This window comes from Aotus nancymaae, unplaced genomic scaffold (assembly GCF_030222135.1).
Source record: "Aotus nancymaae isolate 86718 unplaced genomic scaffold, 86718_ANA_hifiasm-v0.15.2.pri h1tg000006l, whole genome shotgun sequence".
NCBI lineage: Eukaryota > Metazoa > Chordata > Mammalia > Primates > Aotidae > Aotus > Aotus nancymaae.
Genome location: NW_026988417.1, coordinates 8,270,656 through 8,289,312, shown reverse-complemented (window position 1 = coordinate 8,289,312; position 18,657 = coordinate 8,270,656). Strand labels below are relative to the sequence as shown.

Below are 18,657 nucleotides of genomic sequence, written 5' to 3'. Positions count from 1 at the left end.
CACTGAGACTCCCTTGTCCACCTGTAAAATGCGGGCGATCGCACCAACACCCTCATGTCTACAGTAACTGTCTTACACAATCAGGCATATGTATTTTAGTGTTTGCCAGATTTTTTCAAAATAAAAATATTTATCATTCTTTTTAATGACTTAAATAATAAATAATTAAAAAACACTTAAAAAGAAAAGAAAGATAGCTGAATTTCACAACTCCAGAACTAGCCACTATTCTGTTTTGGGTTAATACATTATATGCTTAATTTCTGCATTTATTTATTTATTTATTTATGGTGCCAATTTTAAATAGTTTTATGTAAGACACTGCATTGTCCACTTGCAATACAGTATTTATAAAGTGCAATGTTATGTCCTTCCCCTCTGCATATGTTCCATATTCAAGTATTGAGAATGCTCAGTAACTTACTATAGCAGCTGAACTTTTTAAAACTGCCACAGAATTTGCTACAAATTTAGGTCCTTCAATGTTTTACATGTGTGGAACAATGCTACGACATCTATACTTGGGTTGGCTTAATCAACCTCTTTGATGGTGGGCCCTGAGGAAGCGCCACCAGAGGGAGGAGTTCCATCACCAGAGGGAGGAGCTCCACCACCAGAGGGAGGAGCTCCACCACCAGGGATCCCCTCAGGCGTCCCTCCTGGCATGCCTCCTGCACTCTGGTACACAGCTTGGTGATGATGGGGTTGAAGACGCTCTCCTCCTCTTTCTGTTGATGTTCAAATTCTTCCTTCTCAGCAGTCTGATTCTTATCGAGCCAGTTGATAATTTCATTACACCTGTCCAGAATCTTCTGTGTGTCCTCATCGTTAAACTTGACTTGAAGTTTCTCATCTTCGACAGTTGCTTTCATGTTGAATGCATAGGACTCAAGCGAATTCTTAGATGACACCTTGTCCCTCTGCTTCTCCTCTTCAGCTTTGTACTTCTCAGCTTCCTGGACCATACATTCAATGTCTTCCTTGCTCAAACGGCCCTTGTCATTAGTGATAGTATCTTGTTCTCTTTTCCTGTACTCTTGTCCACAGCAGACATATTGAGAATGCCATTGGCATCAGTGTCAAAAGTGACTTCAGTCTGAGGAACACCTCGGGGTGCAGGCGGTATGCCTGTGAGTTCAAACTTGCCAAGCACGTTGCTATCCTTGATCATGGCACGCTCACCTTCATAAACCTGAATAAGCACACCAGGCTGGTTGTCAGAATAGGTAGTGAAGGTCTGTGTCTGCTTGGTAGGAATGGCAGTATTATGCTTGATGAAGAAGGTCATGACTCCACCAGCAGTTTCAATACCAAGGGAAAGAGGAGTGACATCCAAGAGCAGCCAATCTTGAACATTTTCAGACTTGTCTCCAGACAGGATGGCAGCCTGGACAGCTGCACCACAAGCAACAGCTTCATCAGGGTTGATGCTCTTATTCAGTTCATTTCCACTGAAGAAGTCTTGGGAGAAGCTTCTGAATCTTGGGGATGTGAGTAGAACCACCAACCAGGACAATATCATGAATCTGCGACTTGTCTAGTTTGGCATCTCAAAGGGCCTTCTCTAAGGGGGCCAGGGGGCCATGGAACAGATCAGCATTCAATTCTTCAAAATGGGCACAGGTAATGGAGGTAGAGAAGTCAATTCCTTCATAGAGAGAATCAATCTCAGTACTGGCCTGGGTGCTGGAAGAGAGAGTATGCTTAGCATGCTCACAAGCAGTACGGAGGCGTCTTGCAGCTCTCTTGTTCTCACTGATGACTTTCTTCTGCTTGCGCTTGAACTCAGCAATAAAATGGTTGACCATTCAGTTATCAAAATCCTCTCCACCCAAGTGGGTATCTCTGGCTGTAGACTTGACCTCAAAGAGTCCATCCTCAATAGTGAAGATTGACACATCAAAAGTGCCACCTCCCAGGTCAAAGATCAGCACGTCTCTTTCTGCTCCAACCTTTTTGTCTAAGCCGTAAGCAACAGCAGTAGCAGTTGGCTCATTAATAATTCTAAGTACATTGAGACCAGCAATAGTTCCAGCATCTTTGGTAGCCTGATGCTGAGAGTCATTAAAGTAAGCTGGCACTGTGACCACAGATTGGTAACAGTCTTCCCAAGGTAGGCTTCTGCAATTTCCTTCATCTCTGTCAGAACCACAGAGGATACTTCCTCTGGATAGAAGTCTCTCCCTTGTATTCTACTTGGACCTTGGGCCTGCCAGCATCATTCACCACCATGAAGGGCCAATGCTTCATATCAGACTGGACGACGGCATCATCAAATCTGTGCCCAATCAGATGTTTGGCATCAAAAACCATGTTGGTGGGGTTCATTGCAACTTGATTCTTTGTGGCACCACCAATCAATCGTTTGGTGTCCGTAAAGGTAATACAGCTTGGTGTGGTTCGGTTTCCTTGATCATTGGCAATTATTTCTACATTTCCGTGCTGGAAAACACCCACACAAGAGTAGGTGATGCCAAGATCAATACCAATGGCAGGTCCCTTTGACATGGTTGCTGGTGCGTAGGCCTGGCCTCGACAATGAAGAAAGCCACAGGAATCCTGAGAGCTGCAGGAGAGTTCAACGAGACCCTATTTTATTTTTTTGAGACAGAGTTTCACTCTGTTGCCCAGGCTGGAGTGCACTGACACGATCTAGGCTCACTGCAACCTCTGCCCTCCAAGTTCGAGTGATTCTCCTGCCTCAGCCTCCTGAGTAGCTGGGATTACAGGCACACCCCACCATGCCTAGCTAATTTTATTGTTGTTGTTTGTTTTTTTTGAGATGGAGTCTTGTTGCTGTCGCCCAGGCTGGAGTGCAATGGCATGGTCTCGGCTCACTGCGACTTCCACCTCCCAGGTTCCAGAAATTCTCTTGCCTCAGGCTTCCGAGTAGCTGAGATTACAGGCACCCACGACCACACCTGGCTAATTTTTGTATTTTTAGTAGAGACGAAGCTTCATCATGTTGGCCAGGCTGGTCTTGAACTCCTCCTGACTTCAGGTGATCCACCCGCCTCAGCCTCCCCCACCACCTCCGGCCTCATTTTTGTATTTTTTAGTTGAGACAGGGTTTCACTATGTTGGCCAGTCTCGAACTCCTGACCACAAGTGATCTGCCTGCCTAGGCCTCCCAAAGTGCTGGAATTACAGGCGTGAAACACCACACCTGGCAAGCACCTGCATTTAAATCTTAGGTTTTCGCACTTCTCAACCATTTGACTTGGCTTAGCTGCTTGGTGCCCCAGTCTCCTCCAGAGCAGGGATGGTGACACACCTATCTGTCAGGGTTGCTGTGAGGATGGAAAAGTCCGTGCAGAGCACTTGAAGTACCAGGGCCTGGCATATTCTCTATGGATGGGGAGCAGAAGAGTGAAGGGGTTGCAGGAGGTCCTAGTACCCTGCAAAGGGTTAGCACAGAACTGGACAGGCAGAGAGCTCTCAATACACGTGCATGCTGTCACCGAACACTGCACTTCAAGACTGATTCCAGCCATGTGGACCTTTTCCCTGGCTTCTGCAAAGTCTCCCACTCTCTAGGCCTGGAGAACTTTGCACTGGCAGCCCACTTCCTTCTTCCTACCCAGTTGATTCCTCTTTGCCCTTCCAGTCTCAGCTCCAGCACTCTCTCTTCCCGATGCTTTCTTTTTTTTTTTTCCGAGATGGAGTCTTGCTCTGTCGCTCAAGTTGGAGTGCATGACCTGATCTCAGTTCACTGCAACCTCCGCCTCCTGAGTTCAAGTGATTCTCCCACCTCAGCCTCCTGAGTAGCTGGGATTACAAGTATGTGCCACCACACCTGGCTGTTTTGTATTTTTAGTAGAGACAGCATTTCTCCATGTTGGCCAGGTCGGTCTCAAACTCTTGACTTCAAGTGATCCACCTGCCTTGGCCCCTCAAAGTGCTGGGATTACAGGTGTGAGCCACCACACCCGGCCTGGCACCATATCAATTTATATATTCTTCATAACAACTTAAAAAGGTAAAGTACTCTTATTAGCACCATTTTACAGGTGAAGAAACTGAGTCCAGAAGAGGTTAAGTAATTTACTCAAGTTAATGGGCTAATGAGGGGCAAAACAGAATGAAACCTGGGTAGAATGAGCCCAGAGCCCATGCCTGTCCACATTCCTCCCTCGCTTCTTGAGCTAGGGGCCATGTATGTGCTCAGGACATTGCCTGCCCTGGCCACTCAGTCCGTGCTTTAGTGATCATTTATTATATGCCAGGCACTGTTGCCTGCTCATAAATATTACCTGATAGAATTCTCACAGCCAGCCCAGGGAGTTAATATCAACCAGCCCATTTTGCAGATGAGAACTCCAAGGTGGGACACGCTGCCCGTAAATGGTAGAACCAGCTTTGGGTCATGCTGGCTGGGCCTGCCTCAGACCTTCTCAGTTCTTTCCCATTGCCTTAGGGAGGTTTTTTTGTTTGTTTGTTTGTTTGTTTTTTCCCTGTATTAGGCTCCCCGGCTTCCCTCACCCTTCCTCCAAGAAAAAGAAAGACGGGGAGAGAACTGGAGAGAGAGACCAGGAAGGGGACCGGGACTGGAGGGCGAGACAGGATAGAGAGACTCACAAAGATCCCTTGCACGTGCTTTCTATCAGCGCACGGACAGTGGTTCCAGGCGCCCAGCAGATGGCAGGATGTAGCCAAAGATTCCCCGCAGTCTGGAGAGCTGGGCCCGCAGGGTTGCAAGGCAGGGGGACTTGCCTGTCCCTCAGGGAGCGTACTGGGAACCCGCGCTCGCCCCACAAGCCTCGGGGCGCATCTGCCGCACCCTGTACATAGACACCCGCAACCGTGGCACGTATCTCCCGCCGCGGGAGCCCAGAGACCCAGATGCGAGCCTCGCCCCTACACTGGACGCCGATGCTGCCCAATTTTGGGGGAATCCCGAGACTCATGCCCAGCCATTCCCGGGGAGAATGATTTGGGGCAAACGACGGCTCTCTTGGGCCTCAGTTTCCCCATGTACAATGAAGGGGTCAGATTAGTTCCAGAGAGTCTAGATACTTTCATTCATGAAACACTGGGAGGAACCTTAAGAGGAGCCGCGTTGGCTGGAGAGCCAGAAGACACTCCACTGCCTGTCCCAACACGAACGCGCAAATACAGCCCAGCGGAGAACCCTGGGACCCCCTTCGCAGCCAGGGCCGACTAACCACAGACCTAAGAGTCCCTTTCCCTCTGGACCTCCGTCTACCGCGCTCTACAATAGGAACGACGCTTTCTTACAGCTGGGTTGTTGAAAGCGGATGTAGGATGGTGCTAACAAAGCGCGTAGCCGGGGCCTGGCCAGGGTGGGTGCTGACCAACCGTTACTGCCTGGAGGGACCCAGCTCCGGCCGAGGGAGGCGGCCAAGCAGGAATTCAGACTCCTCGGGCCGATCCGGGTCTCAGCACCCCCCACCCCGCCGCCGTACCTCGCGCGCGGCCTCCGCGCCTCCCCTCCTCCCCCGCTCCCGCCCCGCCTCCCGCGCCGCCTCGCGTCTCCCGCCCGCCTGCTGTAGCCGGCGAGGAGCGCTGCACGTTGGACCCGGCGCGAGGAGCTCCCGGGTTCGCTGGCGGGCGCCGGCGTGAGGACCTGCGAGCGCAGCCTGGAGCGGGGCAGGGCAGAGGGCTGGGCGAGCGCGGGGTCCCTGCGAGCGCAGTCTGAGGGGCGCCCGGGAGGAGGGAGCCGCCGTCCCGCCCCTGCGCGGCGCTCGGCCCCCTCGGGCTCCGCGCGCGGCTACAACCTGGGCTGGGCGCGCTCCCCGCATCCGGCATCCCGCGTCCCCGTGGCCGGGCATGTAGCAGCGGCAGCAGCGGCGGAATATGGGCGGGAACCACTCCCACAAGCCCCCCGTGTTTGACGAGAATGAGGAAGGTAAGAGGGCGTGGGGCGCCACTTCCCGACACGCGCCGCCCCGCTCGGGCCGGGGCTGGGCCTCCCCTCCCTCCGTCACCCTCGGCCGAGCCCTCCGGGGCGCCGCGTGCTGCCGGGCGCGGGGACCCAGGCGCGGCCACTTCGCCCAGCTCCGGCAGAGTGTGCCCGACCCCGTGCCAGGCGCGGCGCTTCTGCTCAGGCAACTCCTCGGCACCCAGTGCCCTGTAGGGGTCGGGACGGTGCCCAGCGCGGGGCTGGGGAGGCGGCTTCAGAGAGGCGAACCTGAAACCTGCACTTGGGGTTGTGGAAGGGAGGAGTTGACGTCGGAGGCCGGTCGGGAGGTTTCTAGGCTTGGGCTCCCCAGGAAGCTGAGGTTTCTTTGAGAGCCTGAGGCTGACGGAGGCGGCCTGGGTGGGCGGATTGCACCGTGTGTGTGTGTGTGTGTGTGTGTGTGTGTGTGTGTGTATCCGCGCGTGCGCGTGTGTGTGCCCACAAAGCATTTGGTCTCGTAAGGGCCTGTTGGATGCAGCTGTCCTCAATCACCCAGGACAGCCCAGGGAAACTTTTCTTTGCTAAACTCTATGGCTCAGACGAGGACGTCCTGCTTTCTCTCCGCAGCCTCCCCGGTGCAGAAGTGGTGTAGGCTGTCCAACCGCATCTAAACTTCCTAGCTGGGTCCTTGCGGTTCAGGTCAATACAGCTCAGTATTTGGACTAGCAGAACCCTCTTCCCAGTGTGGCGTGTCTCTGGAAAACTTACTTCACCTCTCTGAAACATTAGTCTCCTTACCTATGGAATGAGAGTTATGATACCACTTGCTACTGTATAGGGCTGTTTGAAGCTTAACTATTAGTAATGCACGTGAAAAGTGCCTTATAAATGCAAGCAGTACCGAGCTGTGCGTTTATTATCTGTGAAGAGCCCTCTGCCTCTCAAAGCTAGTTTCCTGTTGTGCTGACTCGCCAGTCTCCACTGTGCCCCAGATAAGAGCTGAAACTTAGTGAGCACTTACTATGTTCCAGGCATGCTAGCACATAGTGTTCAGTCAATCCTTTTCATGCCTCTTGAGGTGGCTGCCTTAGAAAGGGGGCTGTCCTCTTTTTCAACATGGTGAAACCCCATCTCTACTAAATATGCACAAAATTAGCCAGGCGTGGTGGCAGGTGCCTGTAATCCCAGCTACTCAGGAGGCTAAGACAGGAGGATCGCTTGAACCCAGGAGGCGGAGGTTGTGGTGAGCCGAGATCGTGCCACTGCACTCCAGCCTGGGCGGCAGAGCGAGACTGAGTCTCAAAAACAGTAAATAAACAAAATAAAAATAAAGGGGCTGTCCTGGTCATAGCTGGTAAGTAGAGCTGGCCTTGAGGCTGGACAGTCTGCTTTGAAAGCTGTGCCTGTCACCATTGCCCAGGGCATTGACTCGTGTGCATAGATCACGGATGGCTTCTAGAACTCCCAAAGCTGTGAGTGCTACTCAGATGCCCACCTGGACAGCCCTTCCCAAAAAGAGATGAACGCATTCAAGGTTAAGTGAGCACCTGCTGTGTAAGGCCCATGTGATCCTTGCTTAAAGGAGTTCCTAGTCTAATAGCCCTGAATGACCATCCATGGTGATAAGGGCATTGAGAAACCAGTGCAGGGTCATAGGGGCACAGAGAGGCCCAGCTTTTCGTGGTCTTTAGTCTGGAGCATGTGCGGGTAAGGAGCCAGCCGTGGACAGAGGAGAGGTAGGCACGGAGGTAATGGAGGCTCTTGTGTGTCCCAGGAAGAGTTTGAACACCATGCAGCATCACCCTTGACAGCAGGGGTTTGTGGTTCTAGCCTGGGTCAAAGGTCATGCTTTTGGTAATTTTCCTGGCATCTTTCTCTTTTATTAACAGAGGAAATTTGCCACCCTCATATTGAAAACTGTCTCTGTCCCTTATCTCCAGCTTGAAAATATTCATTGGCAAACTAGTTATCTCTGGTGTAGCCAATCTTTTGATTTTCTTGTTCCTGGTCCTCATTCTACAAGCAGATTGGGCCTAAGGTTAACTGCCTGTTAAATACAAGGTTAGGAGGTGGGGCGTGGTGGCTCATGCCTGTAATCCCAGCACTTTTGAGGCAGGTGGATCCCTTAAGGTCAGGAGTTCGAGGCCAACCTCACCAACATGGTGAAACACTGTCTCTACTAAAAATATAAAAATTAGCCGGGCATGGTGGCGGGCACCTGTAATTGCAGTTACTAGGGAGGCTGGGGCAGGAGAATCACTTAAACCCAAAAGATGGTTGTTGCAGTGAGACGAGATTGCACCTTTGCACTGCAGCCTGGGCACCAAGAGTGAAACTCGTCTCAAATAAATAAATAAATAAATAAATAAAAGAAATACCAGGTTAGGGCTCTTCTCATTTTGCTAGCTTCCAGTCCAGTGAAACATTAACTTGTTTGATTTTTGCCAGTATATTTCTCACACATTTCCTTGTACAGGTAAAGCAGTGTTACTTGCCACCAACCGACTCATTTATTTCATAGGCATTTACTGATCATGTCAGTCCCTGTGCTGGGCACCAGGAATATGAGGAGGATGAAGGCAAAGTGCTAACAATTAAGGAGCTCCCTCCCAGAGCAAGTAAACCACCAGGACAACACAGGGTGTGTAAGTGCCCTGACGTGGGTGAGCTCAGGCGACTCTGATACCCTGGAGGAGGGTGCCTAACTTAGAGCGAGGAGGAGGGATCTGAAAAGATCTCCTCTTTTAAACTGGAATCTTGTAGAAATGGCAGGAGTTACCCTGGGGAAGAAGTGGGTGTTGGGGGGCGGGGAAATATGTTTCAGAGAAAGGGAAGAGTATGTGCAAAGGCAGATAGTGAAGAGTAAGCCTGGCTTATGTAGAGGGGGATTGAGGGAGTTTAGTACTCCTGCATTGTGGAGTATGAAGCTGGAAGGCACAAAAGATGAACCCGGAATACCTGGCCAGCCTCAAAGGGCCAGTGGCCATGGTCAGGTGTTTTTGACTTTATTTTGGAGTCACTGAAGGGTTTTAAGCAGGGAGTGACGTGGTCCAGTGAACAAACAAGCTCTCCCAAACCACAGTCATTGCGTGGTTGAAGGCTGAAAATGCAAACACCTGCCAGACCAGAACAAGTCTGATTTTTAAGTACTTTGATGCTAAACCACAGCTAAAAACTTGCCATTGTGTAATTGTGACAGGGTCATTCACATTCTTATGGCAAAAGTTTAACTCATTGTGTGCAAGTAGTCATAGCTGTTCATGCTCCCATGATACGTCATAAGCAGAGAAAGGATCATGCCACAGATTAATTGGCAGCGTTTCTTTTTTCTAAGTGGTACATAAAATCATGGTAGCTTTACTGTGGATGGCATCTAAGATTTGGTATGTTAGCTGAACCTCCTCCAGTTGCAAAGCAACATTAAGTGCTTTTTTTTTTTTTTTTTTTTTTTGAAAAACAAAAGGTCTCACTCTGTCGCCCAGGCTGGAGGGCAGTAGCAGGATCTTAGCTCACTGCAGCCTCGACTTCCCAGGCTCAAGGGATCCTTCCATCTCAGCCTCCCAAGTAGCTGGGACCATAGGCTTGTACCACCATGCCTGGCTAATTTGTAAATTTTTTTTTTTTTTTTTGTAGAGTCAAGGTCTGACTCTGTGCCCGGGCTGACAAAGTGCTTTTAAGGGAATGTTTTGGCTCTGGCCATTTCTTGCCTTCTCCATCACTACCATTCTTGTCCAAGCCATGGTCACAGCTCTTGCTTGGATTATTACAATCGCCTCCCTAGGTCCTTAACTGGGCTGTCCTTATTCCCATAAGTGTCCCTCAATGCAGCAGCCAGAGTGATCCTGTTAAAATATGCAGCTGGCCAGATCAGTCCTCTGCTCTGCTCAGCCCACCCTCAAACCCTCCCTCCAGCCCTAGGCACAACTTGCATTGTTGAGAGAATAAAAGCTGAAGTCCTTATAGCTGCCCATCAGGTGCCCCCCTCTGAGATGGCACCTTCCTCTTTCACTCTCGGCTCACCTGCCTCCTTCCTGCTCCTCTGACATGCCCTGTACCCTCACACCATAGTCCTGGCACCTGCCCCTCTTGCCTAAGGGCATTTGCCCTATGGCCCACTCTCACTTCCTTCAGGTCTCCAGAAAAGTGTTATTGACTCATTAGACCCTGATTGACCACCCTACTTAAAATGTCAGTCCAAATCCTTTTTCTTGCTTTATTTTTTTTCATGGCAATTGTCACCATCTTATTATACTATTTATTTTATTTATTATTTATTTTCTTGCTTATTGTCTGTCTTTCTCCACTCAGTGCAAGTATCTTAACTCAAGATCCCCAACCCCTGGGTCACGGACTGCTATTGGTCCGTGGTCTGTGGAAACTGGGCTGTCAGCAGGAGGTGAGTGGCAAGCAGGGAGCGTTAACGCCTGAGTTCTACCTCCTGCCAGATAGATCAGCAGCAGCATTAGATTCTCACAGGATCTAGGTTTTGCACATGTGCAGTTCACAGTAGGGAACTGAGAGAATCTAACACCTGATGATCTGAGGCGGAACAGTTTCATCCCAAAACCATCGTCCTCCTGTCCATGGAAAGATTGTCTTCTATGAATCCGGTGCCTGGTGCCAAAAAGGTTGGGGACCACTGCCCTACATACAGAGATCTTATGTGATTGTTTCTTCCCAAGGAGTTACAAGCTCCTTAAGGTAGGAATTTTGCATGGTTTGTTCACTTCTGTCTCCCTAAGGCCTACAACAACACCGGGAACATCTGGTAAATTTTTGGTGAATAAATGAATGAGTGAATGAATGAAGGTGTCGGTCTCATCAGCCATGACTGGAACGAGGCTCCCCGTAATATCAAGAATCTTCATTCCTGGATTCTGTGCTTCATTCTCAGGCGGGCTCTCTCTTCACGGGGCTCCCACCGCCTCCATGTTGGTATCTTCAGAACTCAGAGTATGTAAAAGCAAGTATCTTTCTCATAGTAGTTGTAGAAAATGTCCCAGGGTTACTTCTGATGGGCTCTAACTGAGTCTCAGGTATTCTTGAATCAATTACTGTGAGCAGGGAGATTTGAGGCTCTAATTGGCTGGATGGGTCACATGCCCACCTTTGGCTTCAGAGGGTAGAGTCAGCTCCACTTGAGGCATTTGGACTAAGGTTCTATGTGAAGAATTTTCCCAAGGGATGTTGGACTATCAATGGAGAAAGAGAAAGTGGATGCTGGGCAGGCAGATATAAACAAAAACATCCATTCTGCCCCCCCACCCGTTGTTATCGTGTTCCTCGGAGCACAGGTTGGGACAGTTTGGCGTATCCTACTTAATTGTTGGATTCCACGCCCACCTTTTGCACTAGACTACAACCTCCTAAAGACCAGCACTCATTTGTTTTCCACCTTTGTGTCTGCAAGGCCTAGAATTGCCACTGAGGGCACAGAGCAGCCATTTTTTGAATGGAAGATGAAAGCAATCACTTATTGTGGGCCAATTTTTTACATTGCTTTGGGTTCTGAAGCTATCGAGAAACAAACTGATTTATTTCCAGTAAAGTCATTGGAGACTATGCCTTGGATTTGTCCTTCAGTTTTGTCCTTGAGACTTGCTTGGGCAGAGGACTGGTTTTTCAGAGTGAACCCTGCACTGCCAGTAGCTTCGCAGCTCTTAATCATGGTGCACGTATCATCTCTTTTCCCAATGAGAGAAGGCAAAACTTCTCTGCTCTTTTCTGGGTAAGACAAAATTCCTGCTTAATGGGATCGCAAAAGGGCGCATAGCTCGGGCGTTGGCTTTCTAACAATATGAGCTGAAGTGAATAGGCGTTAGGATAAAGACAGGATTTATGTTGAGTCTTGAGGGAAGGGTTTAAATGCCTTAAGGGATAAAGGATCAGTATTTTGGCAGGATCAAAAGTCTGGTGCTGAACTTAGGTATTTTTCCCAGAGAATTGGAAGAAACAAATATTCTTAAAATTACACCGTTATCTAAAATCTGGACTTTGAGCAATGGTAGACAGAGATGAAGAAGCTGTTCTACAAAGAACATTGAGGGTTCTAACACCCTAAAGGGATATTCTAGTTTAGAGAACAATGAGGACACATAGTTTAGGATACCAGAGGAGAATTTCTAGTTCAGGCAGACCTGAGTTACCTAAGAAGAGAACAACAGACTTTATTAGACTGAGATCATTCCCTTAGCTAGAGCCAATCAAGGAAAACATGGATGGCAATGTTGTTAGCAGTCCTGGAGTCTTCCTCTTCTGAGTCCTTGGTTTTTTGACCTCCTCGGAGTATCCTTACGCATTGAACATTTTGGCCTCTGCTTCATCTCCCAGAAGCGCTCCATCTGTGAACTCATCAATATAAATGTCTGATTCTTTCAATGTGGAACATTATCACCATTTCAATGTGAGAACGTTGTCACTGCTCACCAATATCCTGTTCCCCTTTACTTTCATGCACACACAAAAAATTATACCTCCTTGTATGCGGGACCATGTGATTTGTTTTGGTCAGTTTGAGCAGAGATCATATATGCTACATCTTGGAGAAAGTGTTTAAGAGCTAGTGAGTGTCACTTCATATCACTCTGTGTTGGAGCAACTACAATGATCCGCATGGTGGAACTTATTTCAGCCTGGTTCCCAGAGTGAGAACAACATGGATCAGAGATCACACTCTGCCAGCCAGGCTGCCGTGAGACATGGCATGAGTGAGACAGACTCTTTTGCTGTCTTGTTTTGTTTGTTTTTGAGACAGGGTCTCACTCTGGTGCTCACCTGGAGTGCAGTGGTGTTATTGTGACTCACTGCAGCCTCGTCCTCCCCGGCTCAAGCAATTCTTCCATGTTAGCCTACAGTAGACCACAGGAATGCACTACCATGCCCTGCTAATTTATTTATTATTTTATTTTATTTATTTATTTTTTGAGACAGAGTCTCTCTCTGTCTCCCAGGCTGGAGTGCAGTGGTGTGATATCGGCTCACTGCAACCTCTGCCTCCTGGGTTCAAGCAATTCTCATGCCTCAGCCTCCCAAGTAGCTGGGATTATAGGCAGGTGCAGGCACTCCCAGCTAATTTTTGTATTTTTGGTAGAGATGAGGATTTCACTATGTTGGCCAGGCTGGTCTTGAACTCCTGACCTCAGGTGATCTGCCCACCGTGGCCTCCCAAAGTGCTGGGATTACATGTGCGAGCCACCATATCCAGATGCTATTTTTTTTTTCTGTAGAGCTGAGGTTTTGGGGTCTATGTTGCCCATGCTGATCTTGAATTCCTGGGTGCAAGCAATCCTCCCTCCTCAGCCTCCCAAAGTGCTGAGATTATAGATGTGAGCTTCTGCTCTTTTGCTGTCTTAAGCCCCTGAGATTTGGGGCTGCTCATTACCACAGTGTAACCCAGCCTATCCTGACTGGTATTCTTACCTAAACCAGCCCACCCTCATGGAGAAAACATTCACTATTTTATAATTAAGTATTAGATTAGCTGCATTGTTATTGTAGATACCCTTTATTACACTGAAGATGTTTCCTCCTATCCTGATTTGCTGAGTTTTTATTGTTCATGGCAGTTGAATTTAAACAAATGCCTTTTTCTGTATCTATTGAGATGATATGTGACTTTTCTCCTTTTTCTGGTCAGACAAAGAATTATACTGATTGATTGTTAAATGTTAAATCAACTTTTAATTCTTGGGGTAAACCCCACTTCATCATGATATGATATATTCTTGGATTTGATTTGCTAATATTTTGTTTACAACTTTTTCATAAGATAATATAAACCTTATGCCAATACATTTGAAGTGGACAAAATAATTACTCTATAAAAGCACAACTTGCTGAAATAATACAGGGGAAATGTAAATATCAGAATAGAACTAAATCTGTAATAAAACTTTCCTGTGAAGAAAAGTCTAGCCTCAGATGTCTTCACAGGTAAATTCTTCCAAACATTAGAAATAATAATAATCCTCTACAAACACTATCAGAGAATAGGAAAGAAGAGACATTTTTTAATGGCTTTATTAAGTTTTTGTATCAATGTTATACTGGTCTCATTGAAAGAATTAGGACGTATACCAAACTATGGGAGAGTTTGTGAAGAATTGTTGTTATTTATAAGTTTCAAATTTATTGACATAGCGTTATTCACAATATCCTCTTAATATCTTTTCCAATGTTTGTAGGTTCTGTAGTGATATCTCCTTTTTCATTTGATTTCTGTGATTTGTACTTTCTTTCTCATTTTTTTTTGATTGGCCTTTCTTGGTTTATCAGTTTTTAAATTTAAAAATAATTTTTGGCCTTGATTTTTATTTTTTGATTCACTGATTTTTTAAAAATTATTTTCTTCTGTATACTTTTTGGCTTAATTTACTGTTCTTTTTCTGGGTTTTGGAGATAGAGCCTTAGAGCGTTGATTATATTTACTCATGTATTCTATACTTTATTTTTTATTTCACTTATGAGTTTCCAACGGAATTAGTTTCCTTTGATGAAGTCTTCTCTTCATCATTTCTTTCATTGCATGCTTTGTAGTGACAAATTCTCACTTTGTACTTGTCTGAAAATGTCTTTATTTAGACTTTACTTATGAGTGGTTATTTTGCAGTTATCAAATTCTATGTCAGCAGGTATTTTCTTCAGCATTTTAAAGATATGATTTATTGTGTTTTGGCCTCCATTGTTTCTGAGCAAAAGACAGCTGCCAGTACTATTTTTGCTCCTTTTAAGCTTTTATGCTTTTCTTGCCAAGCTGCTTTTAAGATTTTATATTCCCTTTCAGAAACTGGATGATGATATGCATACGTATGGTGATCTGGCCATCTCTGCTCATTGTTAATGCTTCTTGAATCTGTATCTTAGTGACTTTATTAGTTTTGGGGGATTTTTTTTGTGTCATTTAACACTGCTTCTGACATTTTCCCCTTCTCTTTACATTATCAAACTCAAATTGCAAAGGTATTAGACCTTATCACTGTGCCCTATCTGGCTTTGACAATATTTCTGGGTCTTTTTTTTTTTTTTTTCTCCTTGTTTTAGTCTGAGTATGTTCTTCTGGCCTATCTCTTTTTTTAGTCACGTCAGGTCTGTTTGCTATTAAGTATAGCCATTAACTTCTTAATATTATTTATTATTTTTTCAGTTCTAGAATTGCCAGTGGGTTCTCTTTTATGACTTTCAAATTTCTGCTAAAATTCTCAAAACTTACTTTTTTTTAATGAGTAAATATTTTTTTATTTTATTTTTTTAATTGCATTTTAGGTTTTGGGGTACATGTGAAGAACATGCAAGATTGTTGCATAGGTGCATACGTGGCAGTGTGATTTGCTGCCTTCCTCCCCTTCACCTATATGTGGCATTTCTCCCCATGCTATTTCTCCCCAACTCCCAACCCCATGCTGTCCCTCCCCTATTTCCCCCCAACAGACCCCAGTGTATAGTGCTCCCCTCCCTGTGTCCATGTGTTCTCATTGTTCAACACCCGCCTATGAGTGAGAACTCATCGTTTTTGATGGCTGCATAATATTCCATGGTGTATATGTGCCACATTTTCCCTGTCCAGTCTATCATCGATGGGCATTTGGGTTGGTTCCAGGTCTTTGTTATTGTAAACTGTGCTGCAATGAACATTCGTGTGCATGTGTCCTTATAGTAGCACGATTTATAATCCTTTGGATATATACCCAGTAATGGGATTGCTGGGTCAAATGGAATTTCTATTTCTAGGTCCTTGAGGAATCTCCACACAGTCTTCCACAATGGTTGAACTAATTTACACTCCCACCAACAGTGTAAAAGTGTTCCTATTTCTCCACATCCTCTCCAGCATCTGTTGTCTCCAGATTTTTTAATGATTGCCATTCTAACTGGTGTGAGATGGTATCTCAATGTAGTTTTGATTTGCATTTCTCTAATGACCAGTGATGATGAGCATTTTTTCATATGTTTGTTGGCCTCATGTATGTCTTCTTTTGTAGCCAAAATAGACAAATGGGACCTAATCAACCTCTACAGCTTCTGCACAGCAAAAGAAACAGTCATTAGAGTGAATCGGCAACCAACAGAATGGAAAAACTTACTTTTTAATGTCTTAAACATTAGCCAAGTTCATTTAGAAGGTGTGTTTGATACTCCGTTATTTGGTAACCCTTTGGGTCTATTTCTATTGCCTATTGTTTCATTTTAAACATATCTTGTCCTCTAATTTGCCTTTTTAAAAAATACATGCTGGGTATTATATAGGAAATAGTATAGAGATCATTTGAGGCTTTGGATGATACTATATTTCCTCAGAAAGATTTTCCTTCTGACCTTTGCAGTCATCTTTGTTAGAGGTGATAGGAATCATGCTTCATCTTAAATCCTCACAGAGACTCAAATGGTTTGAAGTCCTGTGAGGACTGGTCTATATTTCACACTTACTGCTGGAATGTAGCCCTGTGGTGTTCTTATGAAAGCCTGGGTGTTTACCAAGCCTCCTCCTCCTCTTTGGTAGGTCCCCACGTTCAGTGTTTGTCCCCTCCCGGGAGCTCCTCAGCTTATCTTCTTGAAATCTGCTTTCATGATTGGCAGATTCCACTTGCTGTGCCCACTTCTTTGAACTTTCCTTTCTCCTGGATATTTGTCCTGGACTTCTTTCTTCCCTTGATGTCTTTATAACTCCTTGAAACAGATTTTTCAAAAGTCTAATTTGTACAGTTATAGTTTTACTTAGCAGGAAGATTGACCAAAAATATTCTAGTCCACTGGAGGCAGAACTCCTCTCCTCAGTATTTACTGTGCATGAGCGTCTTCTGTTTTAAAAATAAGCTCTCCCTAACCCCCATGCCACCTAAGATCTACTGCCCAGCTCTCCTCACTTTCATAGCAGAGCTTCATAAAAAAGCAGTCCACACTTGGTGTCTTTACCTTCCCAGTGATAACGTATTCCTCAAATCACCTAAATCTAATTAATTTTTTAATTAGAAGTTTGTCTTCTTTGATCTACCTTCTTCTTACATCTAGCTTTTTCTCATTTTAGTTAAGCAGCTCTGACTAGGGTCATCGTGATCTTTTCGTTTTTGAAGGCAGCAGATAACTCAAAGTTGTGTCTTTTTGGGTCAAACGAGCTAACTCATGAACTTCACCATCCAATGGAAGAAATAGAGCATGAGCAGTTACCCTGAAGCTCCTTGGATGTGCTCCATCAGCTTTCCTATGTTTTTGAACCCCTAAACAATACAATGTTTAGTTTTTATTGTTTTTGGAATTTATAAAAATGGTAGCATGTGTTACGTGTTTTTGTATAGTTTGCTGTTTTCACTCGAGATTGTGCTTGTAGAATTCATCCACACTGCTGTGAAGAGCTGCCATCTACTTGTTTTCACTACTGTTCCATTCAGTTACTATAGTGTAACTCATTTATTCTTTATTCGGACATTGACTGTACTATACTGCTTTTCATTCTTTACTATTATGACATACACATACAGCTGTGAACAACTTTGTGTATGTACCCTAGTGCACATAGATCAGATTTTCTCGAGGATATATGCCAGAGGAGAGCTGCTAGGTCATAGAGTAGGTGTGTGTCCAAATCTTGTAAGAGGATGGCAAATTGTTTACCAATGTGGTCATACTAATTTGCACTCTGACAACTCATGCACTGGCATCTCCGTTGCTCTACATCAGCACTGTTCTATAGAAATGTGATTGAGTCAACAAATGTGAACCACATATGCAGTTTAAAATTTTCCAGTACTGATATTATAAAAGCAGAAAGAAATGGCTGAACTGAATTTTAATAATACATTTTATTTAACCAAATATACCCCCAATATTATCTTTTTAATTTTTTTAAGACAGAGTGTTGCTCTGTCACCCAGGCTGGAGTGCAGTGGTGCGATCTCGGCTCACTGCAACCTCTGCCTCCTGGGCTCAAGCGATGCTCCTGCCTCAGCCTCCCAAGTAGCTGGTACTACAGGCGCCCATCACCATGCCCAGCTAATTTTTGTAGTTTTAGTGGAGATGGGATTTCACCATGTTGGCCAGGCTGGTCTCGAACTCCTGACCTCAAGTGATCCACCCACCTTGATCTCCCAGAGTGCCAGCTAAATATTATCATTTCAGTGTGTAATAAATATCAGAATTATTGAGATATTTTACATTAGTTTATTCACACTGTGTCTTTGAAATTAAGTGTATATTTTACATTTGCAACATATCTTAATCTGCGTTAGCTACATTTAAAGTGCTAACTTGTTGAACAACATACCTTTATTTATTTGACAATATTACTGTTGCTTTTACATATTTGCCCGTTGATTGAGCATACAATAGTATTTCATTGTTTTAAATTGCATTTTATCACTAATGAGGTTGAAGTGTCTTTATATATTTAGTTCCTAGTCATGTGTCTAGTTTTTTGAAGTTCCTGTTCATAGCTTTGTTAATTTTTTAATTAGAAGTCTGTCTTCTTTGATTGACTTGTAGCTCTTTATATAGTCTACATGACATTTCTGTGTCATTTATTTGTTGCAAATATTTTACCCTGTTTTGTGATTTCACTTTTCAAGCCCTTTATGATATCTGTTGACATCATAAATGTCTTCATTTTAATTTAGTCATACCTATTAAACTTTCCTTGTGGTTTCTTGTGTGTATAAATAAATATACATATTTATACACAAATGAACAAGAAAAGAACTCAGAAACTTAAGAGTTGTGTATAAATATGCATATTTATACACACAAAAATATGATATATAGCATAATTATATATTGTATATGTTTATAACAATTATATATAAATACATATT

At 45.1% G+C, this 18,657-nt stretch overlaps 1 protein-coding gene and 1 pseudogene across 5 annotated transcripts in view; one reads left to right on the top strand and one right to left on the bottom strand.

Annotated features, from left to right (window-relative positions):
* Positions 1 to 531: 531 nt before the first annotated feature.
* Positions 532 to 2,508, bottom strand: LOC105727221 (heat shock cognate 71 kDa protein-like; annotated as a pseudogene).
* A 3,292-nt stretch (positions 2,509 to 5,800) lies between these two features.
* STK32B (serine/threonine kinase 32B) overlaps positions 5,801 to 18,657 on the top strand; it is a 417,401-nt gene continuing 404,544 nt past the window's right edge. For 2 of the 5 annotated variants that reach the window (XM_064363904.1, XM_012467008.2), the window contains exon 1: positions 5,801 to 5,869. In XM_064363904.1, the coding sequence (XP_064219974.1) occupies positions 5,818 to 5,869 (52 nt within the window). In that variant the 5' untranslated portion in view covers positions 5,801 to 5,817. Of the gene's footprint in view, positions 5,870 to 8,429; positions 8,502 to 18,657 lie in introns of those variants that run through there. The other 3 variants (XM_064363899.1, XM_012467004.2, XM_012467006.2) reach the window with 2 other exon arrangements.